The 16,185-nt window shown below is 37.1% G+C and overlaps 1 protein-coding gene across 3 annotated transcripts in view; it reads right to left on the minus strand.

Annotated features, from left to right (window-relative positions):
- Positions 1 to 7,058: 7,058 nt before the first annotated feature.
- LOC121378989 (V-type proton ATPase 116 kDa subunit a1-like) overlaps positions 7,059 to 16,185 on the minus strand; it is a 70,583-nt gene continuing 61,456 nt past the window's right edge. For all 3 annotated transcript variants that reach the window (XM_041507419.1, XM_041507420.1, XM_041507418.1), the window contains 4 exons: positions 13,788 to 13,892; positions 12,116 to 12,233; positions 10,691 to 10,865; positions 7,059 to 9,277 (listed from right to left, as the gene is read on the minus strand). In XM_041507419.1, coding sequence (XP_041363353.1) covers positions 9,175 to 9,277; positions 10,691 to 10,865; positions 12,116 to 12,233; positions 13,788 to 13,892 — 501 coding nt within the window. In that variant the 3' untranslated portion in view covers positions 7,059 to 9,174. The remainder of the gene's footprint in view (positions 9,278 to 10,690; positions 10,866 to 12,115; positions 12,234 to 13,787; positions 13,893 to 16,185) is intronic.

Here is a 16,185-nt window from a genome sequence, read left to right on the forward strand (position 1 = left end):
TTTTATTTCTGCTCTGTTGTATAACCTTGATGTGATTGATGTGACTTTAAATATTTTAATACTGTATTATACCAATATTCTTTAGACAGTGTCTTCAGTCATCTGACGAAGTAAATCGTAGACTTTTTGTTCTAAATTTATACGAGTATTTGGTAATATAAAGCTTAGCCAGTCATCCTAGAAGACCTAGGTAAACTGTAGGTTATTGTCTTTATTGTGATAGGTACCAGTATTAACTCTGTGTTACAAGGTTACTGAATGAGTAGTTAAGGGTTAATTAAAAATTAACCAGTTAGGAATAGTATTGTAATTCCTTTATTAATTAAGTTCCCCTAGAAGCGTTTCTCAATTATCACACGTGTGGGTGTTGTGTCACGGTGAAGTGATTAGCATATTGTGTAAACTAGACACCTAGAGATTAACTAATTAAGTGATCAGTTCTGGGTTGTTATCTTTGTTGTTATTAATTAACTACTGCGGCTGTACATTTGTCAGCGTAGGTTAATACAGATTCCAAAGTGTATTGTGTTTTTGTTGTGTTTTCTAGTGAACTAAACGTGCTATAATAATATATACTTTATATAAGATCGTATCTCTGATCATACCTAGACGAGCCAAAGCGGTTTTGAACTGCACGTTACAGAGAGATCTAATAGATATACAGTTAGGAGAGATATTTGGATAATCGTGTTTTATTCGGTTACGGGTATTATAGAATCCCCGTGACATGGGGTGTTGTTTAAACATTCATTCATTCATTCATTCGCTTATTCGTAACATAGTCGTATGGTGCTCGATGTCACGACACTGAACAGTGTTGCCTTCAGTATAATGGTATTATGGAACATAGTCGTATGGTGCTCGATGTCACGACACTGAACAGTGTTGCCTTCAGTATAATGGTATTATGGAACATAGTCGTATGGTGCTCGATGTCACGACACTGAACAGTGTTGCCTTCAGTATAATGGTATTATGGAACATAGTCGTATGGTGCTCGATGTCACGACACTGAACAGTGTTGCCTTCAGTATAATGGTATTATGGAACATAGTCGTATGGTGCTCGATGTCACGACACTGAACAGTGTTGCCTTCAGTAAATGGTATTATGGAACATAGTCGTATGGTGCTCGATGTCACGACATTGAACAGTGTTGCCTTCAGTATAATAGTATTATGGACCATAGGTTTTCTCTCTGTCCTTCTGTCCGTCTGTCTGTTCCGTCTGTCCGCTATATAGTTGTTTTTTTGGACTTCTTTTCCGAATACCTCCATTGACTTTCACGAGAAGAACTTAGGGTCTCGGTAGGGAACAAAAAAGTGTGTTTTGTTTAACGACACCACTAGAGTACATTGATTAATTAATCATCGGCTATTGGATGTCACACAATTGGTAATCCAGATGACTCATAGTCAACAGAAGAAACCCGCTACATTTTCGTAATGTAGCAAGGGATCTTTTGTACTTTCTCACATACAGGAAAACACATACCACGACCTTTGACCAATTGTGGTGCACTGGCTGGAACGAGAAAAACCTCAATCAGTTGAATGGATCCACCGAGGTGGTTCGATCCTGCGACGAAAATACCCCAGGCGAGTACTGAACCGACTGAGCTAAATTCCGCCCCCTCGGTAGAGGACATGTATTGCTTCAGTTATACATTCAGAATGTAGTTGCTGGTCTTGAGTAGTATAATTTCAGTCTTTAAAAAGGTCTGTCAGTCGGACATATCTTACGTAATAATGAAAACAAACATAGGACTTAAAATCAGTATGCTATCAAGACTGGTTTAGCCATTTCATCTTTTTATTATTTTTAATATCTAATTAATGCTCCAGCACATTATGCTGGATACACACCTCGGCTATCTGGACCGTCTGTCCAGAACAAAGGTTAGTGGTCAGTTGTTTGTGGTTAGTGAGACAGAAGTCTCTGGCTGGATGCCGATACTGGGGTGCGAACACAATACCCAGGCCCGTAGCCAAGGGGGGGGGGGGGGGGGGGGGGGGGGTGCGACGGATGCGAACGCACCCCCGCAAGAATTGGAGTTCCGCCAAAAAATTTATAATGCTTTTTTATTTCCTATTATAAGTATTTTAACGTTTACCCTAACAGATGGCTGTATTAAATGCTAATTTATTCGAAACCATTAATGAAAGCCAGCCCTCTGATATTATTTGGCTCATCTCTGTTAGAAGCTCAAATATCAATTCTGTACATATTTTTTGGCCTAAACTGGTACATGTTACACGAATGATATTGCAAGGCGTCGTTATGGGTATATTCAATTGAGAACCAGCCTATCATGTAAGTAATTGTGGCGCGCTATTTTGTCGACTCTCAAACTACGACTATTATGGGACGACCTGAGCAAAGAGAGCGAAGTAAAAAAAATCTTGCAGCCAAAAGCTGCCAAACGATGGACGCTTTTCTTACGAAAAAGAAAAAAGGTATAATATAACTGGTCAATAAAATAAATACGTTTACGAAATATCTTGATCAACTAAGATCACACACACACACACACACACACACACACACACACACACACACACACACAAAATACAAACAAAATAAATAAATTGATTTTTATATTGCATGTTGTTTAGAGATAATTTATTTAACAGATGACACTGCCGAATGCGTTCTCAACCAAACCGTGTCTGGCATGTGATTGGTATCGGTACCGTAAATATGTTTAACATACCATACATTTCATTCTGTCTCGAATAAAGTCATTAGTGGAATTCGATTGCAATACCCTTGTCGAATTAACAATCAAGGAGGAGCAACTGACTTAAATATTTACAAAAGCGATTCTGATGCTCTCAATACACCAAATAGAAGACGAAAGCTATGCCCAATATCAAAATTTAAACACATTGATGGGTTTTTTTTATTATTATTTATTTAATTTTTTTACCACACGCGCATTTAGTGATTCAATTGTTTATTTTCTAGAGTCCTGTTTTCACAAACTATGAATCCTTGTCTGTTAATGATAATATTATACTCATCATACAGCCCCTCACAGGCGTACGGGCTCCAATTTTTCACGGGGGGGGGGGGGGGGGGGGGGGGAGGCAGGCTGAGTTTTGCCCGAATTTAGAGGGGTTTTTTTTTTTTTAATTGCCCGAATCTCGATAACGTTTATTCACATTTGCATTAAGCACTACCAAACAACTATATAGGGTTGCAAACGAACCACAACGCATTTTACATGGATTACAATTAATGAGTATTAAAATACAAAATAGAAATGTATTGTTTCACAGTGTAACTAGTTCTGTTCACTTATATACTCGTCTCGCCCCTTGCTTCTAACAAATCTGTCAATGATCGTATCCATATTTTGAGCGATCGCTCTATGTTATGAGAGCGACACTGTTTAGTCGTACCTGGCTAATAGTCGAGCACATGTAGGTTTTCACAACGTGTCACACATTTAATGTAGCTAAAGTTTACTGCTGCTCTTGAAGTATTATCAAAAAATGTACGCGCTACGACCTCAAAATACCTGAAATAAAATATTAAAAACCCATCACAAATAGCTCCAGAATGCACCTCTGAGCGTCTACATTTAAATCAAATTCGGAGAAGCATGTCCCCGACCCACCCCTAGACCTATCGCGCCCTTATAAATATAAATTTAGTTCCACCCAATATCTAAACGCACCTCCCAGCAAATGTGGCTGGCTACAGGCCTGGGGCTTGTAACTCGAAACAGTCGCAAGGGCCTACTAAGCTTACGGTAGTCGGAAAGCAATACTAAAAAGTTAGCTGTGTACCACGAACCACTCGTAATTTTACTCCTCACCTAGGACAGGCGTAAATGTCCAGATTTACGACAAAATTTAGTTCTAACTCAGACCTGTCGTAGCATCCACGTAACATTAGTTTGTGTGATTAACAGGCGAAGGATGGTATGATTCTATGATTCTATGATTCTAAACCCTATCAGGTTAGGTAATAGGATTTAACGTGTACATTCAGAAAAAGCTGTTGTTGCACATGTCTGTTATCGGTGCAGGTGTCGGCTCTCGCATGCTCCTCCGTCCAGGACAGGAAAGTGTTGGGGGTGGGTGGGAGAGGGGATCGCATGCTCCTTCGTCCAGGACAGGAAAGTGTTGGGGGTGGGTGGGAGAGGGGATCGCATGCTCCTCCGTCCAGGACAGGAAAGTGTTGGGGGTGGGTGGGAGAGGGGATCGCATGTGCAAGGGAATATAAGCAGCTCGACTTCATGTCCAGACAGTAATTTATGTCTTCAGTGTTTGTCTGCTAACTCTAATGTTAACTAGATTATTATATTACATTACATTACATTACATTACATTACATTATATAGGATTGTTTGCGATATTAGAAGATGATCTTCGATAACAATTTAATTTATTTAGGGACACCTCAGCACATTTGATAAACTACTACTATGTGATGTCTAACATGGTTATTTCGACACTTTGGGGCACGAGATGGGAAGGGAGAGAGAGCGAGGGGGGCGCACTGGGCCGACTACTCCTTTCAAAAATAAGCAAGCGACTTTTATATGTACTTTCTCATAGATATGGCATTATATACCACAGTCTGACATATCAGTCGTAGGTCACCAAATTGGGAAGGAAAAAATTAAAGTACACCAAGGTCGATCGATTCTGCGTCAACCCATCGCTCCTCGAGCGAGCACTCTACCACTGAACTATATCAACCCGTCTGTTGTCAGTACGTGTTACAAGATTTTCTACAGATCTCATTGGTGGAAACAAGGGAATCCCCTTCTTGTAAGTGTACAAGTCTTTAGAGTTACAGTGGTGTTCCTCTACCATTACGTTTGGTTTACGCCAATGCTACGTGTGTTTTGGGTTATACTACTAAACTCTTCCCTCGACTGTTGAAGTACTGTCGTGGCGACCACGTAACACCAAAATATTTACGACTGCTTCGAGTTACAAGCTCCAGATACTTACCAGCCTTATGGTCGCTTTCCATGTACATGCACCTGGTTTTTGGCGCGGTGCCGGCGCTGAACGCAAAACAAATGGACTCATAATTTTAAAAAGATTTTTATGGTTATCATCAGCAGTGTTTCTATATTTAGCGAACGGGAAAAACGACCCACAAGACCAATGGCTTCACCGAGGAACCAGCAACTCATTGTGACTGGTTTTGTAGTCGCTCTAGACGCCATCTTGTATTGAGATACGATACGCTTATTATTTTGATTTTTGGAGTAGAAAACCCAGTTAAATCACAGTTTCAACTGACGCCATAGCTTTCTATTCCAACGAATTTAATTTTAATTCATATATATCAGATCTGTTATTCCAAGACCATATCCCACGCCATAATTTAATTCTTTGTATATGGCAATCCTCTAACCATCCTCGGGCACTCGGGTCGCCAGGGTTTATGAATTCCATTCCTTCCCAAGGAATATCTTTATTCACTCCTGATGCTGTGAGCAGTATAGAAAAAAAGTCAAACTCATAAAGTATCTGCAAAGCTTTATTTTGTAGTGAATTATTATAATAATACATGGAAGACCTTTGTGTTAATAAAGATGAAGAACAGACTGATGACGCCAACACCAAGATAATAAAAATATAGAAAAACAACAACATTGATCTGTGTAATTTTAAAACTGAAATATCCACATTATTACTTTAATTCAGCCACGGTGTGATATCACTAGTTAAAGGTACATTGTCCCCACATCAGAGCGTAAATCTGAAAGACAAAATTGTTATCCATCATAAAGACACTGGGCCTAATTCATTAAACTCTCGCAACTTTGCGATCTCGCAGTGCAATGCTAAACGACTTGCAAAGAGGATGCTTTGTTGTCTAGCAGAGCCTAAGAGACCTTTATAAATTAGGCCCCATATCTCTGCACAATGCAGAGTTGAATGGGTATTTGGCAACATGGTGGTTGATTCTATTAATCTCCATCTAATGCTTTGTCTGTAGGACATCCATTCCCGATGAGATCCTTCACTGGACAATACATCCTTCTGGCTCTCCACAAAGAGGACTGCTACTCCAATACTAGTTTACTAAATTAAAATTAACACAGGACAGAGCTCATTGGAATAAATACAGCTGTGCTGACAGGTACTCATGATTCGCTGTCAAAACAGTGATGATATCAGGTGTCACGAAAGGTGAGCATATCCTGCCCCACTTGTGGCACCTGCCATGAGTATTGCCACCACAGCTGGCACTTCATCTAAAATGAAGAAAAAATAAATGTGCAAGAGTTTCACCAAAGAGATGAAAAGGTATCTTTCTTTCTTTTCTTACCCAGATTATAATAGTTTATTGTTTTGTATATTGCTTAGATGAATATGTAGTCAGCTAAATGTTGTAGTTATTCCAAATTTTAATCAGCCCATGAGATTAATAATGGGGCCTGCCTAACCATGACAAATCTGAACCCTGCTATTCAATTTATTATATTTTCATGCTTATATCCAATTTAGGTTCAAGCACAATGTCCTGAGTCCGTTCAGGGCAGTGGGTTAGTTGTTAGTTGTTAGCTGTTAGTGAGAGAAGAAGAAGAGGGTGTAGTGGTCTTACACCTACCCGTTGAGCCTTTAAGAACTTGCTCTGGGTGGAGCCGATACCGGGCTGTGAACCCTGTACCTACCAGCCTGTAGTTTGATGGCCTAACGACACCACCGAGGCTGGTTGCTATTCAATGCTGTACGGTACTTCTATTAATAGTTAATTGTATGAATCTTATCAAATGGTGTAATTTAAATTTGTAATTCTCATGTTTATTTGCATTACATGAAGTACACTGTATCACTCTTATGTTGTTTACCAATTGAAAATAGTGTGCAATAAATCTGTGTAACTGCACAATTTTCATACCTCACCTCTCACTGAGCCAAACTTCATCACACCATGGTACATGTTACTTACCACATAAACGAACCGGTACGCATGGTTATCAGACTCTAGTGCTGTCAGTGGGAAAACTACCTATCGGCTGTCAATCAAGACATCGAAAGTGTGCCAATAACCATGCATATCACTCATAAGTTTATGTGATAATTTTTAACTTAAATGTCAAATTTTCATTTCTCTGAAATACATGTATTTGCGTAAATTGTGTACACATAGAACAATGCACCTTTAAAAACGTGAACATGATTTTTCCTGATTCCAGTCTTAACAGTTGTTATATCAGCATTGTCCAGCAATTTCAAAATGATGAACATATGCAAAAGCATTCTTTAATATATTTACATACAGGAGTACAAATACAGTTGTTTCTTTGATTCAACAAAACGTGAATAAAAAAAATACCCTAGATTTTGTATTCGACTTATATCATGTTTTACATAAATAATCTCATAAATATATAAAACACGGAAATGATGTTGTCAAAGTGCTGTTGTCAAAGTGCTGTTGTAAAACAGCTGGTGTAAATATAAAATCCTGCTTTGTATATGTATTAAAACAACAGTGAATGGGAAATTTGAAAATACTAAAAGCTTGATATACTAATGAAATGCTTCATATATCTTACAAAAATGGATGAATATATAAGACTGTACTTTTAAACAAATTGTGAAATGCTGTGCATGACACGTTTTTGTGACCTTTACATGTAATACGAATATTTTAAAAGCAGTTTTTGATGGGAATTTCTATGGAAAGTTTGTTCTTGTATTAGGCTTAATTAATGAACACAGTGAATTATTTTTAATTTATTCACAAATTAATTAATGTGAATATTACTAAACGTAGATTTTTAACAATTATACCTTCAGTTTTTCGAAACAGTATATCAGTATTATTAACAAATCAATTTTATTATTTGTCAAGATTAAATAATTAATCTTACAATAACAGTTTTTGTTCACATGAACCAATGATTATGAAAAATACATATACATGTATAAAAAAAATACCATTAAAAAATAACCTTATCGAATTGCACAAAAAATAGTTGTTTTCACTATAATAAAACTTTATTTTAACACATTTGCATCAATATATATCTGTAAAGAAAACAACAGTTGGAAAATTGTATTATGTGCATAGTTCCAACTTGAAAACAAATCTGACATCGTATAACAATAATTTCTATAAAACAATTTAACACTTATATTGTAATAATATTATTATACAGATGTATATAAACATCTATCAACCAAATAACAGGATGTGGGTACCCACAGTCTAATGAATCTTCATAGCAGTTTGGCTGTTGAAATATTTGGACCAGTCTAATAGATTAGGAATAGGGTGAAGCACTAAGGTAAGATGTATGAAAAGGTGAAAAAAAGTCTGATATTAATCTGTATTTGTGAAGACTCTGCCAAGACAAACGTGACAAATACTGATGAACTAGATGACGTTGATATTTTACATATTCAAAGACAAGAGTAGTGATTCTAGTTATTCTAGATGTATAACACTTATAAAATGTTAATTAGATATTTAGTAAATCCAGTGTTGCCTTTAACAGTAATATGACATCATCACGATTAGCACAAATGTAATTTGACTTCACACACTTTAAATAAATCATATCAAAACATTACTCTCACGTATACAGGTCTTCTTGGCTTGTAAACAAATGACCCATTGACAGCAAAAAAAATATTAAGTGGGTTAATAATGAAAAATATCAAATGGGTTTAAGTTATAGGATAAATGTCAATATTAACTAGTTAATAACCACTGTTAATTAACATTCATATAAAGAAATCTGTTCATTATTATAGTTCCTACCACAAAAAATCTAATATATAATTTCCTTAAATTAAAAAAAAACCATATGCACTTAGGCATATAAAAGCCAAATATGTGTAACTTTACAATTGTTATTTCATGTCATTATAATAACAAAGTTCTATATTATTAAGGTTGAAACAAACAACCTGTCATTAAAAGACAAAGTTCCATGCTATTAAGTTTATAATAAGCGATGATCAAGAATGTAGAAAAAATATTTCAACTGCATCAGGAAATGCTGAATTAATTTCTTGGTTGAAGACTTGGTGGAGGTCACAGACTGTATTCTTATTAAAAGTTATTATAATCAAAAATCAAGGTTGAAACAAGCAATGAGAATGTAGAAAAACATTCTCAGTTAAGGCTATAAATGTTGAAGTAATTTCTTGGATGAGGTCGAGCACGATGCAGACTTGAACCCAGTTACTTGAGGTCATCAAGAGAGTCGATGTCCAGAATGTGTTTGAAACTGAATGGCTCAAAGTTGTAACCGCTTCCTTCATAAAACTTGCTCTGAAACTCAACCCTGTAAAGAAAAATACAAACAAATTATATATGGATGAACTCAGTATTAATGAAAGTGTTTACTAAACTGGTAAATAATTACTTGCAAGTGTGTAGGTGCAGGGTATGCATTTTTTATTAAGAGAAACTTGGATTAATATGGTGGCTTTAAAAAAAAAAAAAAAAAAAAATATGTTTACTGTAAGCTGATCATTTTAGTAAAATTGCTAAATCTCATTTTAAAAGCAATGCTTTCTATTTTTCAGCAATAAAGCTAAAATTTGAAAAGAATATAAGCCAAGGACTTTATCAAAAAGGAATAATTTTATGACTTGTCTACTGAGCTCAGACACTAGTACAGAAAAGAGAAATACCAATGCAGACAGATTGTGTGCAAGATAGAGAACTACTCATGTTCATCATTTATTTCAATTAATGTATTATGTCAAATTATATCATGGAGAGGCATTTACATAGGCCTACAGCCTGTTTGCCGATCCATTTCATTTATTTCAAATGAATAAGTATTGTTTAAAAAAACCCCCAAAAAACTACTCACCAGTGCAGACGGAGTGTGTGTAGGAAAGAGAACTACTCACCAGTGCAGACGGAGTGTGTGTAGGAAAGAGAACTATTCACCAGTGCAGACGGAGTGTGTGCAGGAAAGAGAACTATTCACCAGTGCAGACGGATTATGTGTAGGAAACAGAACTACTCACCAGTGCAGATGGAGCGAGTTCAGGAAAGAGAACTACTCACCAGTGCAGACGGAGTGTATGCAGGAAAGAGAACTACTCACCAGTGCAGATGGAGGGTGTGCAGGAAAGAGAACTACTCACCTGTGCAGCTGGAGTGTGTGCAGGAAAGAGAACTACTCACCAGTGCAGACGGAGAGTGTGCAGGAAAGAGAACTACTCATCAGTGCAGACGGACGGTGTGTAGGAAAGAAAACTACTCACCAGTGCAGATGGAGTGTATGCAGGAAAGAGAACTACTCACCAGTGCAGACGGAGTATGTGTAGGAAAGAGAACTACTCACCAGTGCAGACAATGAGTGTGCAGGAAAGAGAACTACTCACCAGTGCAGATGGAGCGTGTGCAGGAAAGAGAACTACTCACCAGTGCAGACGGAGTGTGTGTAGGAAAGAGAACTACTCACCAGTGCAGACGGAGCGTGTGCAGGAAAGAGAACTACTCACCAGTGCAGATGGAGCGAGTGCAGGAAAGAGAACTACTCACCTGTGCAGACGGAATGTGTGCGGGAAAGAGAACTACTCACCAGTGCAGACGGAGTGTGTGCAGGAAAGAGAACTACTCACCAGTGCAGATGGAATGTGCAGGAAAGAGAACTACTCACCAGTGCAGACGGAGTGTGCAGGAAAGAGAACTACTCACCAGTGAAGACTGAGAGTGTGCAGGAAAGAGAACTACTCACCAGTGCAAACGGAGAGTGTGCAGGAAAGCGGACAGTCCCTCCATGAGCAGCAGGATGGCCAGTGTGAGGTTGGCCCAGAACATCCACAAGGCGAACACGATGATGCTGCCTAACCACTGGAGGTCCATGCCCAGACCGAGGCTGAACACCATGTTCCACAGGACCTCGGACAACTCTGGAAATCACAGTTCACAAAACATCAACAACTGTCAACAGATTTTAGTCCAAACCTATATGTATGAATTATCTAATGTTCACACCTGAGGAAACTCTCAACTGCTGCTTTACTCTAAACCGCTGCTTAACTCTCAACCGCTGCTTAACTCTCAACTGCTGCATTGCATAACTCTCAACTGCTGCATAACTCTCAACTGCTGCTTAACTCTCAACTGCTGCTTAACTCTCAACTGCTGCATAACTCTCAACTGCTGCTTTACTCTAAACTGCTGCTTAACTCTAAACCGCTGCATAACTCTCAACCGCTGCACTACTCTCAACTGCTGCTTAACTCTCAACTGCTGCATAACTCTCAACTGCTGCTTTACTCTAAACCGCTGCTTAACTCTCAACCGCTGCATAACTCTCAACTGCTGCATTGCATAACTCTCAACTGCTGCATAACTCTCAACTGCTGCTTTACTCTTAACCGCTGCTTAACTCTCAACTGCTGCATTGCATAACTCTCAACTGCTGCATAACTCTCAACTGCTGCTTAACTCTCAACTGCTGCATAACTCTCAACTGCTGCATAACTCTCAACTGCTGCTTTACTCTAAACTGCTGCTTAACTCTAAACCGCTGCATAACTCTCAACCGCTGCATAACTCTCAACTGCTGCTTAACTCTCAACTGCTGCATGCAATGTCTATGGTGTTGCCATGATGCTACGTTTTATAGGTACACGTATCTTACCATCTTTGGATCACAAACTTGACAAAGCTATCTTGAACATTTTAATTTGTACCCAGAGGTTGACATTATAGTGTCAGGAATGTTTATAAAACCAACAACATTGGACCTGATAGAAAAACCTTAATATTTCAAAGAGAAGCAGAAATTAATTTTAAAAGTATTTTCTAAACACGATTTTCACCTTTGATCAAATAAATAAACGAGACCTGCATAAAATAAATATGGACTATATTGCCAATGTTTGTTGGTAGGATGGCTTAGTCATACATTAGTAGTCCTAAAAAAGGATATCACAAGAATAGAAAAAAATTATATTTAACTGATTTTGTGTAACTGGATGTATGATGTATTCTGAAAATAACCCCAAAAATATATACTGGGGTTAGGGTTTTTTTTTTTTTTACAGCAATCTTACACATTCGCTAGCAACAATAACTGAAAATTGGGTGTTGCATTTACAATGGAGTTCAGTATACAAACTGTCTATAAAAACTGTAAAAGGTGTGAACATACGTGCGTGTGCAAGACTCAAAGCCCAAAGTCGGAGGTACGACGCAGTGTGAGATATACAGCCTAGACAGAACTCGATGGTGTGAATAGTCTGGTGGATAAACACTTCACTGAAATCAAACTGAAATAGAAAGAAAACTACATTTAAATTTATTTAATTTTCACAAAGTATAACCAGTGGCTCAAGGAAGAAATGTTTTATTTAATGACACACTTAAGAGATTTTGTATTTATAGTTATATATGGCATTGGACACATTGCTAAGAATAACACAGATAAGAATGGAAAGAAGGAAATGTTTTATTTAACAACACACTCAACACATTTTATTTACGGTTATATGGCATCAGACATATGGTTAAGGACCAAACAGATATTGAGAGAGGAAACCTGCTGTTGCCACTTCGTGGGCTACTCTTTTAGATTAGCAGCAAGGAGTCTTTTATATGCACCATCCCACAGACAGGGTAATACATACCATGGCCTTTGATATGACAGTCGTGGTGCACTGGCTAGATAAGTATGGAAGCCTGTTGTTGCCACTCTGTGAGTTACTCTCTTTGATGGATCAGGTCAGGTCAGGTCAGGTCAGGTCAGGTCAGGTCAGGTCATAGGGTTTAACGTGCACATTCAGAACAAGCTATATTATGCACGCCTGTTATGGGCGCAGGTGTCAGCCTGGGCTGGCTCCTCCATTCAAGTTCTTTGATGGGCAGCAAAGGATCTTTTATATGCACCATCTTCCAGACAGGATAGTAGTTGGAGGGAGGAGGTCCAAAAATACTTATGCATGAGAACAAATTAAAAAAAACCCACATTTTGCACTCACATATATAAAGTTAGTTTTAAAAGTATTTTCAGAAGCCCTAATCCACACATGGATCGGTGTCTGTCCCTTTGAATGTGGTTTAGACAGTTAAAAGTTTGTTTTGTTTAATGACACCACTAGAGCACATTGATTTATTAATCATCGGTTATTGGATGTCAAACATTTGGTAATTTTGACATATAGTCTTAGAGAGGAAATCCACTATATTTTTCATTAGTAGCAAGGGATCTTTTATATGCACCATCCCACAGACAGGATAACACATACTACAGCCTTTGATATACCAGTCGTGGTAAACTGGCTGGAATGAGAAATAGCCCAATGGGCCCACCAATGGGGATCGATCCTAGATTGGCCGCGCTTCAGGCTAATGCTTTACCACTGGGCTACATCCCACCCCATAGTTTAGTCCATTCTAATTAAAAATATACTTAGTCTAGTACTCAAGACCACAGCTTTAATATAGGTTTCCATCATTAGCGTACAGACTCCCACTTTTGTAGGGGGGCAGACTGGATTTTGCCCAAATTAAACAAAAATAACCAAATCTGGATAACATTTATTCATATTAGCATCACTACCAAACAGTGATATAGGGTTGCAAACAAATCACTATGCATTATTATAAGTATTACAACTAATTTTGAGTGTAGAATGATGGAAATACATGGTAAAAAGGTCTCAGGTTAGCACATTTTGCCTGAATATCTGTATCAGTTTTGCTCGAATTGTAGGTTTTACTCCAGCACTATTGGGCCAGTTACCCCCTGCTCCTCCTGTGTCATACGCTTATTAACTTATGGTTTTCACTGTATACTGAGTAGAGATGTCCAAAGTTTCACAAACCTCCTCTTCGTGCTCACTTATAGCTACCAGTTCTAAATGACTGGTTGCAAGTTCTGCATCACCAGCAGAGTTCACCGACAGAGCAATATTCGTGTTTGATACAGCCTGCAAATAAAACACTCATGTTATAATAACTACTCTGGGAAAACATATCAACAGTTCAAAAACTTAGTCAGATCATATGAGTTAAATATTTTATATAGGATTGTATTGAGTCAATAAAGTATGTAAAACTGGGATGCTCAATAGTTTTGAGGTAGAAAATACTCAAATACAAAATTATATGTAATATATACTGGTATTCAATTTAAAGAAATCAATTAATATTGGCTTGCATAAAAATGTCAATGAAATAAAAAAAAGTGACACAAAAAGTCCTAATTATAGGAGTCTCATTTTTAGACATTTTCAAGAACTGCACTTCTCACATTCTAGTATTTGTTTCCAGCTTAAACTTTTAAAAGCAAAGACTATTTTTTACACCACAAAATGTAGTTTGAGCCTTGGAAAAGTTTGAAATGTGCAAGTTTTAAACAAGATTTAGTATGTCAGGCATTTGTTGCTTGTAAAACACTCGAACAGGGATTTCATTTGCTGACTTACAGTCACTAACAGTAACAATCTTAAGTGATTCATTTAAATTGAAATAAAATTAGTCAGTCAACAGTTTCTTTAGATGCAGACTTAATATATTTAACACAATATATGGTTCAAATGAGATTTGTTTCAGGAGATATATTTTGGAATATATTTTATATGCAAACACATACCACCAACTTGACTTTGGGACACCCATTTCAGTTAAACAAATTGTAGTGTCTTCCAGCATAAAACCTTGTTCATAAGTGTAAACTACTTGCATATTATTTCAAAATGCTTAGGCTTTAATGTTCCATAACTGTAACTAATGAAAGCCATATCAATGTATATAAATATTATAAGCATTTAGACATATACTAGCTGTTACAGTACTGATATTGCAGGGGAGGGTTGGGTTTGGTTTTGTTGGGTTTTTTTAATAAAACTATGTCATGAATTTCCTAATCACTCAACTAACAATATCAATAAATTAACTTATGTTCTGTAACATGATGTTATTTATTACAAAACAATATGCATATAAACAACCGCCTGGACGATGAATTTCAAATTAAATTCTTACGTAATGATAGCAAGAAAACGCATGTAACAGCTAGAATGGCAGTCTACCGATGTGAGAAAGAGGATTCCTTCACCCGAGATGTAAAACATAGCAAACTAGTCCATGCATTCTTATTCACTCTTCTTTAATATATGCAACATCATTTATCACACAAAATATGTTTGACATGTTAATAATAAAGTAATAGTTCTTGTCTGGCAAGTTTCACACCAATCAATATAAAAAATATTAACTTCAGGATAAACACCATAAAGTGTAAATATGACAAAAATGTATGACAATCAAATATCAATATGTTAATGGAAGGAAATGTTTTATATAAAGACACTCAACACATTTTATTTATGGTTATATGGCATCGGACATATGGTTAAGAACCACACAGATATTGAGGGAGGAAACCCGCTGTCGCCACTTCGTGGGCTACTCTTTTCTATTAGCAGCAAGGGATCTTTTATATGCACCATCCCAGGGTACCAGTAGCACATACCACAGCCTTTCACATACCAGTTGTGGTGCACTGGCTGGAGTGAGAAATAGCCCAATGGGCCCACTGACGGGGATCGATCCCAAACCGACCGCACATCAAGTGAGCGCTTTACCACTGATATGTTAATGGAGCAAAATACAAGATAGAAGTCAATTTGAAATGATTACAGAAGAACACGTATTCTGTTACTTCAACAGATACACTTGAGTTTATTTTATTAGTTAATATATTTTTGAGTATATGAAACTATCTCCTTTATGGAAAAAGTGTATATTTTTGAGTATATGATAGTATTGTATATTTCTGAGTATATGATAGTATTTCATTTATGAAAAGAGTAGTGTAAATTAATCTGCTAGTAAATTAGTCACTGTTAGAATAATACATATCAGTCATATTCATTAATGCTTAGCAGGAAATTTCAGTAGCAAATTAGTTTTTTACTTGAATCCAGTGTTCAATGATATTGTTAAAACTGTAGACATATCAAATGATCATAATTCTGATAGTGGTAAACACACAAACTGTGGTTATACATGAAGCTTTACGATCACTTGAAATCCAATCTATAGTTAGTGTTCCTTTTTAAATTCTGTTTGCATGGTTGTCTTTCACGATATGTCAGTGATAGTAAAACTTGTTCATTTTGGTTCCTGTTGTATGTACATGTATATGTATTGTTACATCATAAGTATAACATGACATAGTATCACATGACCGGCCTTGGTGGTGTTGTGGTTAAGCCA

Source organism: Gigantopelta aegis, chromosome 8 (assembly GCF_016097555.1).
Source record: "Gigantopelta aegis isolate Gae_Host chromosome 8, Gae_host_genome, whole genome shotgun sequence".
Lineage (NCBI taxonomy): Eukaryota > Metazoa > Mollusca > Gastropoda > Neomphalida > Peltospiridae > Gigantopelta > Gigantopelta aegis.